At 36.5% G+C, this 18,800-nt stretch overlaps 1 protein-coding gene across 1 annotated transcript; it reads left to right on the top strand.

Annotated features, from left to right (window-relative positions):
* Window positions 1–11,359: 11,359 nt before the first annotated feature.
* LOC140246883 (uncharacterized) lies at window positions 11,360–17,009 on the top strand. The gene is made up of 6 exons (XM_072326207.1): window positions 11,360–11,422; window positions 13,280–13,586; window positions 13,929–14,216; window positions 15,456–15,734; window positions 16,070–16,369; window positions 16,873–17,009. Exons 1-6 carry the CDS (start codon window positions 11,360–11,362, stop codon window positions 17,007–17,009), a joined length of 1,374 nt encoding a protein of 457 aa, XP_072182308.1.
* The last annotated feature ends 1,791 nt before the right edge of the window (window positions 17,010–18,800 follow it).

Below are 18,800 nucleotides of genomic sequence, written 5' to 3'. Positions count from 1 at the left end.
TTCCTCAATTAATTTAAATGTGCTTGATAGTCGACTCTTTTGGCGTACCTACTCTTCTTTCTCAACTACTCACAACCCTCTCTCAAGCCTCCACATTTACATGTATATATAATTATATTTCCCACAGTTCGCATTCTCATGCAATCACTAAGACTAGTTTGGACACTTGCTTTCATTTATTTGCACAAAAAAAAAATACTTAATTTTTGTCGGTGTTATTTGATTAAGTGTCAACATTTAAACTAAGAAAGGAATACTAAGGGTATATAAAAGGGTTTTCTTACGCATGTAAGGAGAAATAAACACACAGATCTGTAAAGAATATTTCAATAAGGCATAACGTATGGAAAAGTGGTTGCCAGGCAGACAAACCTGCAGGCACGAATTTACTTTATTTTCACGAGTTTATACTGCTCCAGTATACTGTATGTTTGGTATAAATGATAATAATATGATAGAATATAATATGTACCAGAAGTTGGTAAAAGAACATAATGTAGGCAAGTTGTTCCAGTGGAGGAACACTTACTGTATGGAGACTGGACTCCAATTTTCGAAATGTAATTATGTGTAATTGAAAGAAGCTCCCCAGTATGAAAGAAGGTATACAGTGTGAAAGAAATTATGTACATATATGTCAAGTGTCGGATCACGGGACATGACATGCAAGGCTTCAGTCAGACAAGTGGAACAAAAAAAAAAGTACAGCAGTCATCAGCGTATGCTTTCTGTTTCACAAACATTGAATGTGTTAGCAATGGAAGGGGTTTGAAAGAAATAATTCCTTCGTTTCAAAAACAAAACTTCATGCTTTCAGTGGAAAAAGGTGGATTGCAACCCAAATACTATGTGAAGACACACAGCCTCTCGTTTTGTGCATTGTGTTGAACTTTTCATAAAGTTCATCTTTTATAGTAGAAATTAAGCTTACTTATATATACCTATCTCATGCTCCATGTTGAAATCTAAACCACTGTCTTGAAATTAGCCAGGGATATTGATATTGTTTGAATACATGTTGAGAAATATAGTAATTACATTGATTTAGCAGCCGCTTTAATCAGTCAATGGCCTTTTGGTCACCTGTTTTAGAATATTTTGCATGTTAGGTCATTGGGAAAGAAACAAATAATAGACGTTGTTAAGATTGAAATAATTTTATTCTTCTCCTTTTTCTTCTACATCATAATCATAAAAACCAAGTCAGAACTTTATATCTGAAAGAAAAATATAAGCATATTAAGATGCAATGAAGCATGTACACATACTCATATGAGTGCATACATGTGTCAGCATGTGAAAGTCGATCCATGTATCTTTGTGCACATCTATCGCGTCTGGCTATGTACTGTTATCTGATACTATGTCTATGTACATTTAATGGAGGAAGTACAGTGTGATTATTCACGTCAAGGAATCTGAGGATGACAAAAGTCAACAAAAACCGGTAATATGACGAGCAGTGAAAACAAGATCAGTGAGACATGAGATGGTACAACGATAAAGCATTATGTCAATACACAGGGAGAGCTAGTGTGGGATTTAAGATGCTACATGACCTAGTACTGACAGTCACTGAAATAACAATTTTCACAACACTGATACATTAATAATTATAATTCCCCGCAAAATTCACTGCAAATCACTGTGATATCACTTATCAAAGCTCCCGTTGTTTGTCAATCACTCTTTCCCCATTCTTTTTCTTCCATCTTTCATAGCATTTTTATTAAAAAAGTATATAAAATATTATGCTTTAACAACGTGTGACACGTCTTTTGTGTAGGCCCTGTATCATTTGTTATTAATTGTGTCGTAAAATGATTTAATCGATAACATGTACCACTATTGTTTAAGAGGCAATGATATGCTTCCTTCATTCTTTACGATCAATCGATATTCACAGCAACTGTTGTTGTGGTTAATAATTGTGATGCTCCAATAGTCTTGCCAGTTACTTGTTCAGAAACTTTTTTTTTTTGTTCAGCTATATCAAATTTTATGCACAAGCAAAGTAAAGCTGTTGTTGTTGTTGTTTTTGTTGTGTGTTTTTTTTCTCCAGAAGACAGATACATGTCAGAATATTGACTTAATTTACTAAGTTTTTCTCACAAACATTTCTTTTAAACTTTAGTTAATGAAAGTAATCAAGGTGTTTAAAATGAATTATTATGAGTGCATAGCTTAGTTGTAACACTGAAAACGAGTATGATAGACGCACGGATGTAAAACTAAAATCTGAAATCCTCCAGCAAAGTTATAAGATGAAGAGCGTATCAAATGATAATACAACTGCAGGGTCAGGTGACGCTTAGTAAAAAAAAAAAAAATGAAGCGAGAAAAAATGATTCATTGCTTAACGCGGATGAATCTTGTTCATTCTATCATGTTAGTTGCCTCTTTCACATGCACGTCCCTACCTAGATTAAAATGAGGCAGTTCCATTACATGGTATTCAACTTCATGGGGTTGAGTGCAACTTCGAGGTATAGGAGGTAGACGAGTTTATACTTTGACAGCGGTACATCTTACAGTATTTATAGGGGCAGATAATTCCTCCTCATTTCAAAATACCGCTACTCGCTTGAAGACGTAAGGATATCAATGTACCGATTATATTATATATATATATATATATATATATATATATATATATATATATTTATATATATATGCATATATAACTTTTCTTTTAAAACTGTTTTTCTTATTCCAGGCAAGAATTTTTCATGCCACGAATTTCAATTGTACATGATGATTTATTGATTGAATATCCTGATCCTTTTTTATAATATTATACTGCTTCGCTCGTAAACTTTCCTCGTCTTATCAATTCGATCATTTTAATGTTGTCTTATTTTATAGTAATCCATATGTATATTATGAATAAAACATTCATTTTCATAGAATCTGCAGAATTCGAAGAATCTACTCACAATGACTGAGAGCCGAGTGTTGGTCGAGGTCGCACTTCTTCTCATTAGCATTCACTTCGGTGGTAAGTTGCATGATTTCCTTGTATAAGACTTCCTATGTCATTTTTCCTCTTCACTGGTTCCACTTTCGTTGCCGTTTTGATATATACCCTCGCACAAAGTACAAAGCGACGACAAAAGCTAAATGTTTGTTACAAAATATAATTGATAACAATAAGTTTAGTCAAAATCAATGGAGGGGGTAGAGACATGGAAATGATGACAACAGATTGTTTTTGTTTTCAGTGAGTGTCGAAAATTTTGTTTCAGATGTATTAGTACATTCTGTCAACTGTTTTCTTGATTCCATCACGATCTCCCTGTGTTAATCAAGGAAAAGCTGGATGCTGTTTACGGCATTTCATTATTTTTTTTTCTTTCAAATATCTGTAGTTTACAAGGACCAGGCGGAGAAGACTTTCCCCCCTTGTTTTGTCATATTTGATTCCATTCGGGATATATTCATCGATCTTTTTGTCTTCTTCTTGCAGCTGGAATGACGTTGAACCTCGAGGTACCCTCGCCTCTCCAGGCAGGCCGTGAGGACACCGCGTTGTGTACTGCAAATAACGTGTCAGGCTCGGTTGAACCGACCTGGCACTTGAACGGCGTCCAAATCACAAACGGCTTCACCACCACCAGTGAAGTCTTCGTGGAAAATAAAGTACAACCCGAATGCGCTAGATAGAATGGTGATTTTTTAGTAAACGGTCTTTGAAATCTGTTATTTTTAGAACTATAAGGTACTCTTGGGACCAACTTCATGGCGCAGTTTATTCTAGCAGACTTTTCGAACTAGCGTGAAAATCAAGACTTTTACGCTTCAGTTTTGGTACATATTTCTGCTCCTTGCTTCCGTCATGTAATCACATCTTGGCATAATGTCATGTCATATAGTAGACATTACTGGACTGATGTGTACCGTGTTGTAGCACGAAAACGTCACACACACACACACACACACACGCACATATATATTCATATTTTCCTCCACTGCTGATTAATAATGATGTCGTCAAACAGTCAATGCACTGAGATGAAGGAGACATGTGATGCATTCTAAAATACAAAGAAAAATATGGCAAGTAAACTGCTCTTTTTTCCTGCATTTTATATACTATTGTATTCTATGGTTACAGTCTCTCTAATATCAACAGGAACTGATTAGCATATGTTTTCTCTTTTTTTTTTTAGATTCAATGAAAATATGTACGTACCTCTAAGGCAAATACAGAAAATGCCTCATAAATTGAATCTGGCAATGCGGACGGAAGTCACCTTTCACCTAGTGCGACACCCTCGATTGTTATCAGTACATTTACAGGAGAAATACTACGCGTGTTTCACTTAACATCGAATCTGGAAACTCACAAATACTTTATCTGTCCATACACATGTGCTGGAGGCGAAGATTTGACAGATTTTAGGACAAATTCAGCGCAAGATTCGCCTTTCACACATCAGAGTTGAGATGAGTGAAAAGGAAGAAACTTTACAGACTATCAGCGGATACTCTAACGTTTATTTATAGGGGAAACACGAGTGTAAGTAAAACGTTACCCAATAAGTCCTTCTACAAGAAAATGTACGAATATGACTTTTGAAATACCACTGCACCATCATATTAATGTTATTGCCTATAGATAGGAAATTATTACTATATTTCACCAGGAAATTTACCTTTCCGTTCCCGTCCACAACGATAATGAGCTTATCCATATTCTTTCACGAACTCAATGCGCTGGTTGATCGGATATGAACTTTCACCGATATCAGGAGAGCGAAACAAAACGGACCAATTTCTAATCTTCAGAAACGCTGTCCGCGATGGGTTTATAAGTCAACCTGGCCCTAAAGAATCACTCATCATAACCTTGCAGCCTATTTCACCATTCTCATTTTTAAAATCATAATAAATCTGCTTCTTTTAAGGCATGGTGGAAATAATTCCAAGAGAGACATTAGGCAGGTTATGAGACTTCGATAACGGACCCATTACGGTGTGATTAGACAGACGTCAAAAATATTTAAAGAAACAGATAAATGCAAACAAGTCTATGATGAGATCGCCTTGAATGTAAACTATTTTAGGAGGTGGTACTTTAACTTGTAAGACTAAACAAATGTTGAATCAAATGGCCGTCATCGGTGTTGGGAGACATTCAGTTTCTGCCCATTGTTTATAAAGGTTACAATTAACATTCTTGTACAAGCCGGGACTTGCATTCTTGAGGTTACAAAAAATGATAATTTCAAAATTTAAATTACTGCAAAATAGTATAGCCAAATCTTACAGATGCTTTGCTTGTTGTATACCATAATATGTAATCTATTGTAAGTGTAAGAAATGTTTACATTGTCGAAATGAGCATAGGGATAAAGATTTAAGTCGCACTTACGGCAAAAGGGAAAAACATTGGAGGTTGAAAGCGGAAGTGAACTTTCACCTACAATAATGAGTAATCACAGAAATGTGTGCTTTAATACCCTTTAAGTTTAAAATTTTCTTCTTCTATAGAAACTCTCTACAGTTTGAATACTTGTTCATCTTACCTGCCATGATATATGTCCAGCAGGTGTGTAGTTGGGAGTTCCTGAGCAACTTTGTTATACTCCACGTACTCAAAGATATAACCTGCTGAGAGCGTGATGTGTTGCATGATATAACGTCCTCTCTACGACGGAATTAAAAGAACCGCGTTATAACTGTCTTTGCTCAGTTATACGCTGTGATGCCGTCCCTGTGCAAATATGACACTGAATATTAACTGACAAATATTGGTTGAGTAATTTATGAAAGTTCATAAAGCAACTGTCCAAAGTAAATCGTCTTTTCTGGTTCATTTTTCTGCCAATTCCATCCACATGAAGTATGTTATGTTTTAATTTTTGTATCACTTTATTGAGAAAGGCTTGACAAAGGAAAGCGTGTATTATTTGTAATGATAAGAATTGTTCCGGAAAAGAGTATTGAAATAGGTTTCCTGAAGAGTATCTCTTTTTCACGGACAGGTTTGAATGCCTGACCGACGGAAATGACATTAGACTTTTTTACTGAGTCCATGTTATTAACATGACGCTACTAACCATTGTTGCTTCTTTCTTGGTAAATTAGTGTTGAATATTAAATCTCAACTCTTCCCCTTTATCAACACTCTTTAGGAAATCGTCAATGAAAAATCTATGAGACGATGGTGTCTTCTGGAATGGATGACCAGCAACACTGACTGACAAAAGCAGACCAAGTTCGAGAGTACAGCGGCCATACTACATGTACATTATTGCGATTGTAACACTGGCGGCTCAAGTACGTGTCCCGGCTATGCGGGTGAGTTGTGCGGCTTGATAATTATTTTGAAAACGTTCCAAAACACACATTTAACATGCAGGGCAAAACGAAACAGAAATGTCTGATCTTGCATCAGCGTCGACATTGGATTTTGTTGTCGTCTTTTCTTGTTAATAGAATATAATGGAAAAATGATGATGATGATAATAGTAATAATAAACATAAACTAAGCCTCGCAACTCTTCCAAAGATTTCACCAGCAATTATTCATTAAGATATTATTGATGAATAATGTAACCATACAATAACTTTGATACACATACCTGGGCCCCGTTTCATAAAACCAAGTAGGTTTAAGAGATGGAGTTCCAACTGGCTGTAATTATTCAATCACTTATCAGTTTTCTATTGATGTGCAAAAAAAATCCACAGGTGCATTTGTGCCTTTGATGCCGGGTTTGATGCCGCCGTCTTGCGGAACAATCTGAAGATTCATTTTGAGCGTTGACATATTGTTGGCTATGTTTTGCTTGCTCATTCATTAAATGAAATGAAATCTCACTTAAAGATAAAGCATATAAAACAAAAGTCAATCCCGTCCAGAAATGATTATGTGAAAAAGTGTAAATCAGAGCAGTATCATGTGAAAGTTTTTAAAACTATACCCTCCTGGAAAGCCGGTTTTATCACTTTCCACTTAATTCCGACAAATAAGACTGAAATGAAATAATCTTTTCAGTATAATTCTTTCTTAATAAATATATCAGATTAGCGGCCGGGCATGGCCTGTCGAGTAATTTTTATTTTTATTTCATCATTTTTTTTTTTTTTTTGCGCAATTTCTATTCGCGCATCCCATTTTCTTTACCATGATACTATCTTTTATAAGTAGGGATGGCGAAAAGTATTTACCATCACAAAGACATAATTTATTGGCTATTACTGGCTAGTGATTATGCAATTGTCAACTGGGCTGCAGATCCAGTTTGGCACATGCTTCAAATATTTTGCAGTGGCGGCATCAAACATGGGCTCAAAGGAAATAAGACAGTTGTGACTCCATTCTCTTGAACCTCCTTGATAAAACTTATTTCAGTAACAAATTGTGATAGTTGTTACAAGCTGCTGAAATCCTTGCATCTGTGATTGTCTACGAGCAAATTAGTCATAGTAATGTAGCAGTTGTCACTGATAACAAGTTTTATGAAACGGGGCCCTGATCGCGCACAATCCCCATGCCTCATTTGATATGTATCGACAATTTTTTCCCATGCAGACTGTGTGTAATTCAATTTCAAACTGGGGGATATTATAGTACAATAGTACATCACATTAAATTTCGTATGTGTGCATTTTCGCTTTGGTTGTGCTCAGTCTATTCTATACAATATTTTTTTCTCTATAAAATACAGTGAGACTTGTTGGTGGATCAAGCGAAAGGGAGGGTCGAGTTGAGATATCGTGTAATGGGCAGTGGGGCACGGTTTGTGACGATTGTTGGGATATCAACGAAGCGCACGTCGTGTGCAGAGAGCTCGGCTACCCATCAGCCTCTGATCATTATACTGAAGCCCATTTCGGGGAGGGATCTGGACCAATCTGGCTTGACCCAATCAGATGTGATGGAACGGAACAATCTCTGCTGCAATGTCGGCGTGCGTACTGGGGATGTGAAAATTGTGAACATAATGAAGACGCTGGAGTGAGGTGTGAGGGAGACAGTAAGTTTACTACATTAGTCTACTAAAGTTAAACTCGTAGGAAGACAGAATAGCACCCCATGCTACTGTTGGCAAGGTACATAGGATAAAAAGGTGTCGTTTCAATTCAATTCAATTCAATTCATTTTATTTCCATACTTCTCATTTGTGGACATTATAACAGAAATCAAACAAGTTCTTTCACCTTGTAAACAATGTGCAAAACACAGCAATATACATGGTGATAACACAGTAATTATATGTAATAACTGGTCAAATTCGAAATCGAGATGGGGTTGATCAAAGAAAAGTATGGCGGGACCTACATGAAAGCAAGCTTGTTTGGCTGTAAGCCCCGAGTAATCAGTGTTTGTGAAAAAGAAACGGAGAACGGATAGTAGATAAGACCAGATGATGTAAGAGTGCCAAATAAGAAAAAAAACACAAACAAAACTAAAATTTGAACTATTACTGTGACCGAGGACAACATGATTTGCATAATCATAAAGCCTACTTAGGTATATACATAATGTACACTATAAACTATTGTTGCATTAATGCTATCGCCAGGATATTATCAGTAAGACACAAGAAGTAACATGTACAGCTATCAAGCCATTTGGTGTCCGCCGTCAAGCTCTGTATAGAAAGCTAGAGAGAGAAAGAGGGAAAGAGGAGGAGAGGGGAGCGAAGTAGAATGTGGAATTGATAATGATGAATTCGGAGAGCCTGACAGCAAGACCTTAAAATGGAATCTGCAGCGTGTTGACAAGAATGTTTGATCGGACAATAACATACCACAATATTACATAAGACATTACAATAATTCCGTTTCTGCAAGATATGCACTCAATAAAAACTCTTTTAATTTGCGTTTAAAGGAATATAAAGACAAGCAGCTTGTTATTTCGGGGGAGAGGTCATTCCAATATCTAGGGCCCAATATCCAATATCTAGGATGTTTCTCATCATGTTCAGTAGGACTGATCGAGTTTTTGCCTATTGAAAGTGCCTTTATTTTTTCATTTTAGGGATTCAAATATCTGGTATATACATGTCTTCATAGTAAAAGACTTTCCTGACGTTGTTTGCATGTTGTAATGTTTTCTATAAAGCATAATATTGTCAATGCCATAATCCAAATCCAACCTCAGATTTAATTGTAGTACATTTTTCTCAATCTGCATGCATATTTGGGTTTTGGATTCCTTTGAAATAACGGGAGATGTGACGAGATAAATCCGTCCTTGTATTGTAGATTTTTTTTTTTTTTTTTTTTGGGGGGGGAACTATTCGCTAAGAGGTAGTTAAGGTAGCCAAATAGCTGTGCTGTAGCCAAATAGGTGATAGGTTTAAAAGTTATTATTATTATTATTATCATTATCATTATTATTATCATCATCATTATTATTATTATTATTATTATTATCATTATTGTTGTTATTATTATTATCGTTATTATCATCATTATTATTATCATCATTAGTTTTATATTCTTAGATGGTATATCATTTAAACCAGACGTGGACTCGAAATGTAGTGACTTGGTCACGGTCTTGGACGAGACTAGAATTTTGAGCCTACTAAGATATTATTCGACTGATGACATGCATTGTATCACTGAAATTGATTGAATTCCAACAGCGGTAACAGTTATAGTCACAGGGTTGGGCGGTAAAGGAGAATAGTCCTTTAGACTATTAAAAAAAAAAATCAAATATGAGCATTGTTTATAATTTTTATTTTGCATCTATATTTCTTACAAATCTTATGGATTATACAGCTGCACTATAATAGCTGCTCTGGATATACGACATCATGTGTCAATATATCCCTGCTATTTAAAGTTGCTTAAATAAAGTAAATAGCCCTACACATTGGATTGGATTGGATTTATATATAAAACAAAGTAAAAAAACATGAAAAATAATTATACAACATATAAATACAAATGCATTACATTCGAATTCATGTCGTCAAATGTGTATAAAGTAACTGACATGTTTGCAACGGATACAAAATATAAACATTATCATAAGAATTATGAAGCATTAGGAGCTTGACAGGAAGGCAGAGCCTTATATGAAGCCAAGTCCTGTAACATATACCAAATGAATAACATACTAATTATAGAATTACAAATAGCAGCACAAAAAATAGACACACAAACAAATTGAAACAAATATATATAATTATGTATAATCTTACAATAAGCATATTCTACGATACATTTATCTGTTACTCAAATACTGCTTAAGATGGGTTTTAATAATTGTAAAAGTCTGACTTGATTTTATTTTCTTTTGTAACTCATTCCATATTTTTGGTCCATTATAAAAATATTGACTTTTGATAAGAGCTTAACCTTTTAAATGGCAAGTGATAATCAAAAAAGTTTCTTATTCAACTTAGTGAAATTCTTCCGTCGAGATGTTTTCTTTTTTTCAATGTCAATCAGTTACAACGAAAAATAAAAGTTTCTTGTTACACATGTATGCACCTGGCTGTTGAGTTTAAAGGAATTTGTTAATAATACAGGAAGCATATTTTACAGTATATATACCAAAGTAGGCTTTATAATAATGATAGCTCGGTTACAGTAATGGTTCACATTAAAGTATATATTTTTTTCTTCTTCTTTTTCTTCTTCTTTTTTATCATATAAAATTTGGCAACCTTACATCATCATTCTGGTCTTATCTTCTATCCGTTCTCCGTTTCTTTTTCACAAACATTGATTACTCGGGGGTTTACAGCCAAACAAGCTAGCTTTCATGTAGGTCATGTCATACTTCTCTTTGATCAACCCCATTTCGATTTTGATTTTGACCAGTTATCATTACATGTAATTACTGTTTTATCGCCATGTACATTGTTTTCTGCACATTGTTCACAAGGTAAAAGAACTTGTCTGATTTCTGTTGTAATGTTCATAGAAATGAGAAGGATGAAAATAAAATGAATTGAATTGAATATTATGAGAACATGAAAACCTAAATATTGCACTTTGATATATATATATATATATATATATATATATATACATACATATTATACATATTAAGAATTTTCAAACGATCAAATATTGGCATTGTATGAGCACGGTAATCGCTATGAGAAACAATTCTGATTGCTTTCTTTTGTATCTTTTTTAACAAAAGAAAGCAAATCAAATGGCTATGTATAACTAGAGGATGTTAATGGTTCATGGTCCTTCCTTACGGTCATCAAGTTTATAGAATAAGTATTGAATTATCAAAATAATGACCCGTTTAATATCATTCTGATTCCTCTCTGTCTCTCCCTCTCTCTCTCTTTCTCTCTTAAAGGAACCACCAAAGTCAATACATACACCATTCGTAGCGAGCTGACATTAGTCCCTACCATAGCTGATCATGGGGGCGTCCTTCAATGCAACCTTCTCAGCAGTGAACAGTCCAGAACGTTACAAGTTCAACGTAAGTATGTTTCTCTTCCCGTAAAGCTATACATGTAACTTCTAGAAATGGAAAATATTGGGCCAATTCGCATGATTGAAGATCACTTCTTTTGAATAATGTCATTCGAGAGTTATTCAGGGTTGTAATATAGGCTACTTTATGTTATTGTTTAATGGTTGTAAAATGTTGTAATTCGTGTATACCCTGTCACTAATAGTGGGTTTTTCCACCCCTAGAATGTAACAGGGACCCCGTGGCATGTTGTCAACTAGCGTGTCGACGAACAGCATCCCATTCTTCCATATGAAAAAAAAAAAAAACCACACACAAAAACAAACAAACAAACAAACAAACAAACAAACAAACGTCGGCCATTTCTTGCAAATTTTCAAGAATAGCATCTCTGTTTTTGATGGCTCGGTCTGTGGTTTCCCATGCATACTTGATAGGGTTCATATCCGGCGATCGAGCAAGACAACATAACTATACTGTCCACGTCCTATTCCTCAAGAAGTTCCCTTCTGCGGTCTTGTGCTGTCTTAGTTTGGGGACAAAAGCACTTGTCGGTCGTAAAGGAGTCTGTGCCCCCCCCCCCCCCCCCAAAAAAAAAAAAAAAAAATACATGCACTACTGGCACTGTCCGATAGGCTGTGTGCTGTAGCTGCTCCTAGCAAACACCCTGAAAAGTTCTTTGGCACAAACTCTTTTACAACCAACAAGGGTTGGTTCTTGCAAATTGTTGCTGTCTAGTGTTGTACTCGAGCAGTCAGAAATATGTGGAAGACAGTCATTTTGGGACTCCAGATATCCCCGTACGCGACGGTGTTGACTTTTCCTTCCAGAAAAACCAGTAGCTATTTTGTTTGTTTGTTTGTTTGTTTGTTTTTGGTTCGTTTTGGGGATTTTTTTTTTGTTGTTTGTTTTTTTTGTTCACGGTGATGGATGGCGGCCCGTATCGTCACTGAACTGCCCCCACTTTAATTCGTCTCGTTGATGCAGTCATGACGAAGTTTCTCCCCGAGTAATTCTGGACGAACTCGTTGTCTCCCGTCTGTTAAGTTGAGGATGTAACGACTCTCGTCTATGAAGAAAACGTGTCATCAGTTTCCATGGTGAAGTATAGGCCTATTGTGCTCAAAGTCCAGTGAAGACGAGCAACTCTTTGGCGAACAGCCATTCGTACACATAAACCGGTGAACTTGGTAACCATGTTGGAGCAATCTCCGACTAACGGTTGCCATGATGTCTCTTCCATAAGCAACGAATATGATTTGTGGGCATATTCCAGTTTCTTCTTTTGAGATTAATAGTTTGCTGTCATCCCATCGCGTGGTTTAGATTGGATGTTCTGGAGGTTTTCGTGGCCACACTTTCCGTGCCTCACCTTGGCGTTTCAAGATCTCACAGATAGTACTCTGTGATGTCCCGAGGATATTCTCGATATCTTGTTTGTAGCCTTCCTGCCACGGTGCTTCCGCTCTCTCGCGTAGTATTTTGCATTAGACAAGGAATAGCCCAGGGATCACCTCTACCGATTTTCATTGCAAACGATTCAAAGAGCTAACAAAAAAAAAAAAAAACAAAAAAAAAAACCTGCTTCGACGAGACAGAATTTTCCATTTAAAGGATCTCATAGTCTCGAACAAACGAAATCATGACGTAAGACACATTTTCACAATGTTAGGACATTTCCTGTATAATTGGAGAAAGGATACGTAATTACTCAAGTACCCTTTCTGTTTGTGTAGACTAGCAAAAACTAACAGAAACATCTGCATTAAGTCTAAAATATTTTATTCAATGTTTATGACCAACAGTTTATAAATTTAAAGAGCATAATCTCAGATAGACGTTAATGAGCAGTGACTTTACTAGCCGTCTGCCTTTGTTAACGTGACAGATGCCCCCGCGGATAATACCATCCTCATCCAGATCAGCCACGTCAAGGACGAACACGAAACCAATGATCTCAAGATCTCGTGTCACGTCAACCCATGTGACCAGCCATTTCCACCAATCAGTACATACGACATTGCAATCGATGACGTCATTCAGTCATCTTCAAGCTCCTCTTCCGTGACCCTTGACCCTCTTCCCAGTGGATGCGTGGAAATCTCCTGCACCGGTGATAATGAGATCGGTAGGACCACCACCACACAGACGTACTGTACGAAAAGCTGTGGTAAGAGGACTTCTTCAATTTTGAATCCTCCTATGATATTAGGCACCAAGTATTTATCAGAGTCCAAAGCCATCCGGGATTTTGTAATACTTGATAGGGTCATTACATGCCGTAAGCTTTGGCATAGGAACACTCTTTTAATTTGATGACGGTTATCCCCACTATTGGGAGATTTGGAACTATTATCAATGTCACTGTCCTACTGCCATTGAAAGGATTTCTAATAATGCCAGCAGAGACTAGTTGGATAATTTTGTTTCTATTACAAATGCCACTCATCTGACTACCTATGGAACGTAATTAGTTCTATCATTGTAACTGCACGTCTTTGACTTCCACTAGAAACCAGTGGCGAGCCTCCAGCAGCTGATATTTTGTCGACGAAGACTTCGGAGTTCCTGGACAAAGACCGTCAGATGAATCTGCTAATCCTGTGCAGAGCGAACCTGAGCGACCAGCCGCACCCGTACCTCCATTCATATTCAATTGGAGTTGATGGGACCATCCTGTCCAACGCGAGCTGGACCTCGGCCGTCTTGAGACCACGCCCGAACAGGTGTATTAATGTCACGTGTTCCGCAACTAATGGCGTCGGAATTACTTCCTCCTTATCGAGGCACTGTCCGAGGGGTGAGCAATAGGAAATCAAGAAGTATAACTCTTTCTCTCCCATCGCCTCCGCGACATAAAGCAAAAGAGTGATTCCATTTTGTCAAAATGCTTTGCGGGACATTTTCTAGAAAATTTGGAGATTCATTTGCAATAGTCTGGAGTAGTTTGGGACTTTATGGATTGGCGGCAAAAGCTGTGATTTACCGAATTTGATTTACCAAATAATACGCACTTTCCCCTTTTATAAATTTTAATGTAACAAACAACTAAACCGTGTTTGGGATTGAAGAAGGCTTCCTTTTACAACGAAATCTGTCAAGAATTTCATTATTCTGCTTTTCCCGAAGGAAAAAAGCGTTACACGCGTGCGTAACTGTAAAACCAGTCCTAGGGAGACTTTAGATGGTCATGATTACTTAATTAAGAATACAATGTGAGTCTCCTTGATTGACCCTGTATGTGCCATGGTGTTAACCCCCTTTGTGCCAAATTATTCTGAGACAGCAATGCAGTCCTGCTGGGGGAAAACATTCTATTTTTCCAATCTATGTAATTTTTATAGATTTTTGTTGCCCTCGACATGTAATGCGCAAAGTTGTAGAGAAAATGCCTACATTTTGCCTACCTACCGGAAGGTCGAAGGTCAAGTTAAAATGCTTATTTAAGTTCTTCCTTCACATCTAAAAAGTGACTCAAGGTATAATCTTGAAACTTAGTTCATATTTACGTATGTGCTACCTAACAGTGATTATCTTGGGGATTTCAGGTTCATAAGGTCAAAAATCAAGGGTCAAATGCCATGTCAAAATGCAAACAGGTTGCTTTGTAATACTGAAATTAGACCTTTTTTTTTGTGGAAATTCCTCAATTCATTTTATACTTAAAAAAAGGTCAAGAGTCAAGTGAAAATCCTCAAAGCCCCAAATACCTGTTCTTTTACACAGTGTAGCCATTCATCCAATTTAACCTGGTGGAAGGAGAATAAACAATCAGCACATTTGTGACAAACATGCAAACTAGTCGCAAGAGCGACATTTCTCGTTTTAATAGTAATGTCCCATCCAAGTGTCTGCTTCACCGCTAGTATTGTTCATTACACATTTCCCACACATTGCTTCAATACAGCTGGATCCAGAGTTATTCATGTATATTATGTTTTAAAGAATATATTATGTCAGTCCTACTGTCGTGATAACTTTTGTGAACTTTTTTTTTTTTTTTTACAACATCATATGTATATCTCTTTCCATTTCTTAGACTCACCTGCGCCTAACATCATCTCTATCAAGGTAGAAGAAGACGAGGATGACTGGGGAACCAATCTCAGTATCTCGTGTCAAGTGGATCCGATCGATCAACCGTTTCCACCGATCAGTGTGTTCGAAATCGCCGCTGATGGAGACATTTTGTCAAGATCAAACTCATCTGCAACGATCATGGAAAATCAACCCAACCGGTGTATCGATATATCGTGTACCGGTATCAATCAATTCGGGGAGACGGTTTCTACGCGGAACTACTGCCCACTAAGAACAGGTAGATTTCTTATAGCTTCTGCTTATAGTAGAAAGGATAATAAAAATATCTATTTGACTGAGAGGTAATGTTTAAATGTGTTGAATTGCTTTTATATATTTCGGCTTTTTGGTGTCTTTATTGTGTTTTGCTTAGGCAAGTTGTATAGGCTTGTTATGGGTGGAAATAAAACAACTCAAGAGAAAAGAAATGGCCTGTTTAATTTCACATATTCTTTTAAAGTGTGATTGTTTTATGGTTATAATATTATGTACTTTCTGTTTTGACTGAACTTGGGGAGAAAAAGTTTGACCTGCTTTTGGATGAAGACAAATACATTTTATCTTCTCTCATAGGTCAAGCGCCCCCAGCGAGGAACATCCTCTCCATCGAGACCCAGGAGATCAATGGGGAAGGAAGCCAGGTCATTCTCATTATCACATGTCACATCAGTCTTCAAGACCAGCCGTTCCCACACCTTCACACTTACACCATCGGAGTCGACAACACCACGATCTCCTCGTCCAGCTGCGCCTCGGCTCTCTTCAGACCACGCCCAGGCAGCAGGTGCATCAATGTCACGTGCTCTGGGACTAACGGGATTGGTTGGACCTTCACAAGTGTTGAACACTGTCCAACTTTGGGCTCGGATAAAGGTATTAAAGTCAGCGCGATGAACTCTGATGATGATTCAAAGTTCAAGTTCCAAGTTTGAATTTATTTTCATTATCATCAAATAAACAGAGAAAATTATATACAATGTTTAAAGCAGAACTTTGTTTTGTAATAATTGCAAAATACATAAAGAAGTCATGGAGTGTATTAACAACTCTAAATTCATTCAGCCAATTTGACTCGATTTTGTAAGACATGTTCTAATAGTAAAAGTCACTCGATAGCAGGAATCAGTGTGTCTGTGTGTGTCTGTCAGTTGTTGTTTTACTCCTAAGAAACACTCAAAGACGGTGTCAAACTTATACATTATTGCTTCCTGTGATACGACCTGTGGTATGTAAGTGGACGAGAAATCTGGGGTCTTACAGTCTGGATGCAGAGTGAAATTTCCCCTTAACGGCTTTGTAGTTCTTTTTCTGTCGAAGTAATTTTCACTCAATATCATTTCACATAATATACATTGTATGGTCCTGCCTTACTACAGGTCCAATCGCTGGTCTTCGTCGAGGATTTCTTCAGCAACCGTCGACCACGTACGCCCTGCTCGTCGCCGTCTTCTTCCTGTCGTCGTTGACCTGTGCGACAGTAATAGTCAAGAGGAGAGAGACCACTGTCTTTTGAAAATTAAACGCCTTGTAATACATTCTTACCGTTTTTTCTGACTTTACTGCTTCTGCTGAATACAGCTGAACTTTGATCTTCAATCTGGCCTTCTTAATCATGACAGGGATAACCATGTTTGTTGTTTTGGTCTACGATAGGATACTTTTTAGTTTTGCTTCATTTTTCATTCTTAAACACTACACCTGCGTCTTGTTTTGATCCTGCTTATTATAAAACAACAAATTTTCATTTCATTTAGGACAGGACGTATCGCTTGCTATATTGCAAATGTATAGAGTTCATGCAATTTTGCTTATTTCCATAAATATGTAACATTGTGACTTTCTTTCAAAGTTTCAGGTTGAAATCTTTCATTTTTATATAATGATAATAATAAACTTTTATAAAGCGCTCATTCTACTTAAAAAGGTACTCATGAAGCTGTGGAAAGGAGCTTCTATGTTCTCTTCTTTCTTTACATAATTAGGCCTACCTGTTCATCACTCATGCCATGTGCTGTTTTGTAAATATCAAGATATTCATCATTTCGTTTCATTTTTAATATATGAATATGGCATTTGTTTAGAATAAGAGTAAGATTTGTCTTTTTCCATCTAGTGTTGCTTTTTGTTCTTTCCAATGCTTCTGAATAAAAAAGAGCATGTAACACTACTTTGAAAAAAGGGGAGAAACGTATTACCAAAAATCAAATAATGTCTCTCTTCGTGTTGCTTAAACCGCTGTTTATTACTGTTTCGGATCTCTCTAAGCAATAACATTTCATGACACTGATATGTGAAAGCCATGTCATATATACCTAATACCTACTGGTAATAGCAATTTCACTGCATTGTTGATGAGTGAACGAGCTACAGTTAGGTTAATGCTAAGCTGTTATTTTGCTTAATTACTGCATGACTCCAGTCTTGTTTAGAAACTGATAAACCGAATCACGTAAGGTGGATCTATTATTTTTGATTATGCAAAGCATATTACCCAGTAAAGATTGAGAAAGATGCCATTTTATCTCTCATCTGATTTCATTAATATGTTTTTGTATTGACAGGAATGTCTCGTATGCGTATTGGTTTGTGTGTGTGTGTGTGTGTGTGTGTGTCTACAATATCATGACAAACTGACTGCATATTACAGACTGAGCTAGAGAAATTTTCTGTATTTTTAAAGGACAAGTCCACCTTCATATACATGTGGGTTTTGTGAATGCAGCAACATTAGTAGAACACATCAGTGAAAATTTGAGGAAAATCGGACAATCTGTTCTAAAGTTATGAATTTTTGAAGTTCCTGCTCTGTCACGACTGGACAAGAAGACTACTATAGCTTGTGATGTCACATGTGGACAACAATAATTTATAAAGAAATTATAGAGAAAATTCAACACATTTTCAGTTTCCTCGCATAACAAAAGAACACATTACATAACTTCTCTCTTTCAGAAAGCAGGGGAAATAATATACGTCAGTAACAAGCCGAAGAAATGTGCACTTTATTCAAAGGGTGAAGTTTTGTGAAATTCTCTTTTTACTTTCCTTATATCGTTGTACGCATTTGACATCATACACTGTGATATTTTTATTTTATTTTTTTATCCAGCAGCGACTTCGCAGATACTTTAAAAAAATCAAAACTTTTGAATGAATTCTCTGATTTTCCCCAAACTTTCACAGATGTGTTCTACTAATATTGTGGCCTTCACTCAATCCAATGAACATGCATATGAAGGTGGACTTGTCCTTTACCACCTTTGTCACAAATACGTTTTTACTATTCGCAATATTTGTGACCGAA

This window comes from Diadema setosum, chromosome 3 (assembly GCF_964275005.1).
Source record: "Diadema setosum chromosome 3, eeDiaSeto1, whole genome shotgun sequence".
NCBI lineage: Eukaryota > Metazoa > Echinodermata > Echinoidea > Diadematoida > Diadematidae > Diadema > Diadema setosum.
The sequence above is the reverse complement of the archived record's forward strand: the minus strand, read 5'-3'. Positions and strand labels throughout refer to the sequence as shown.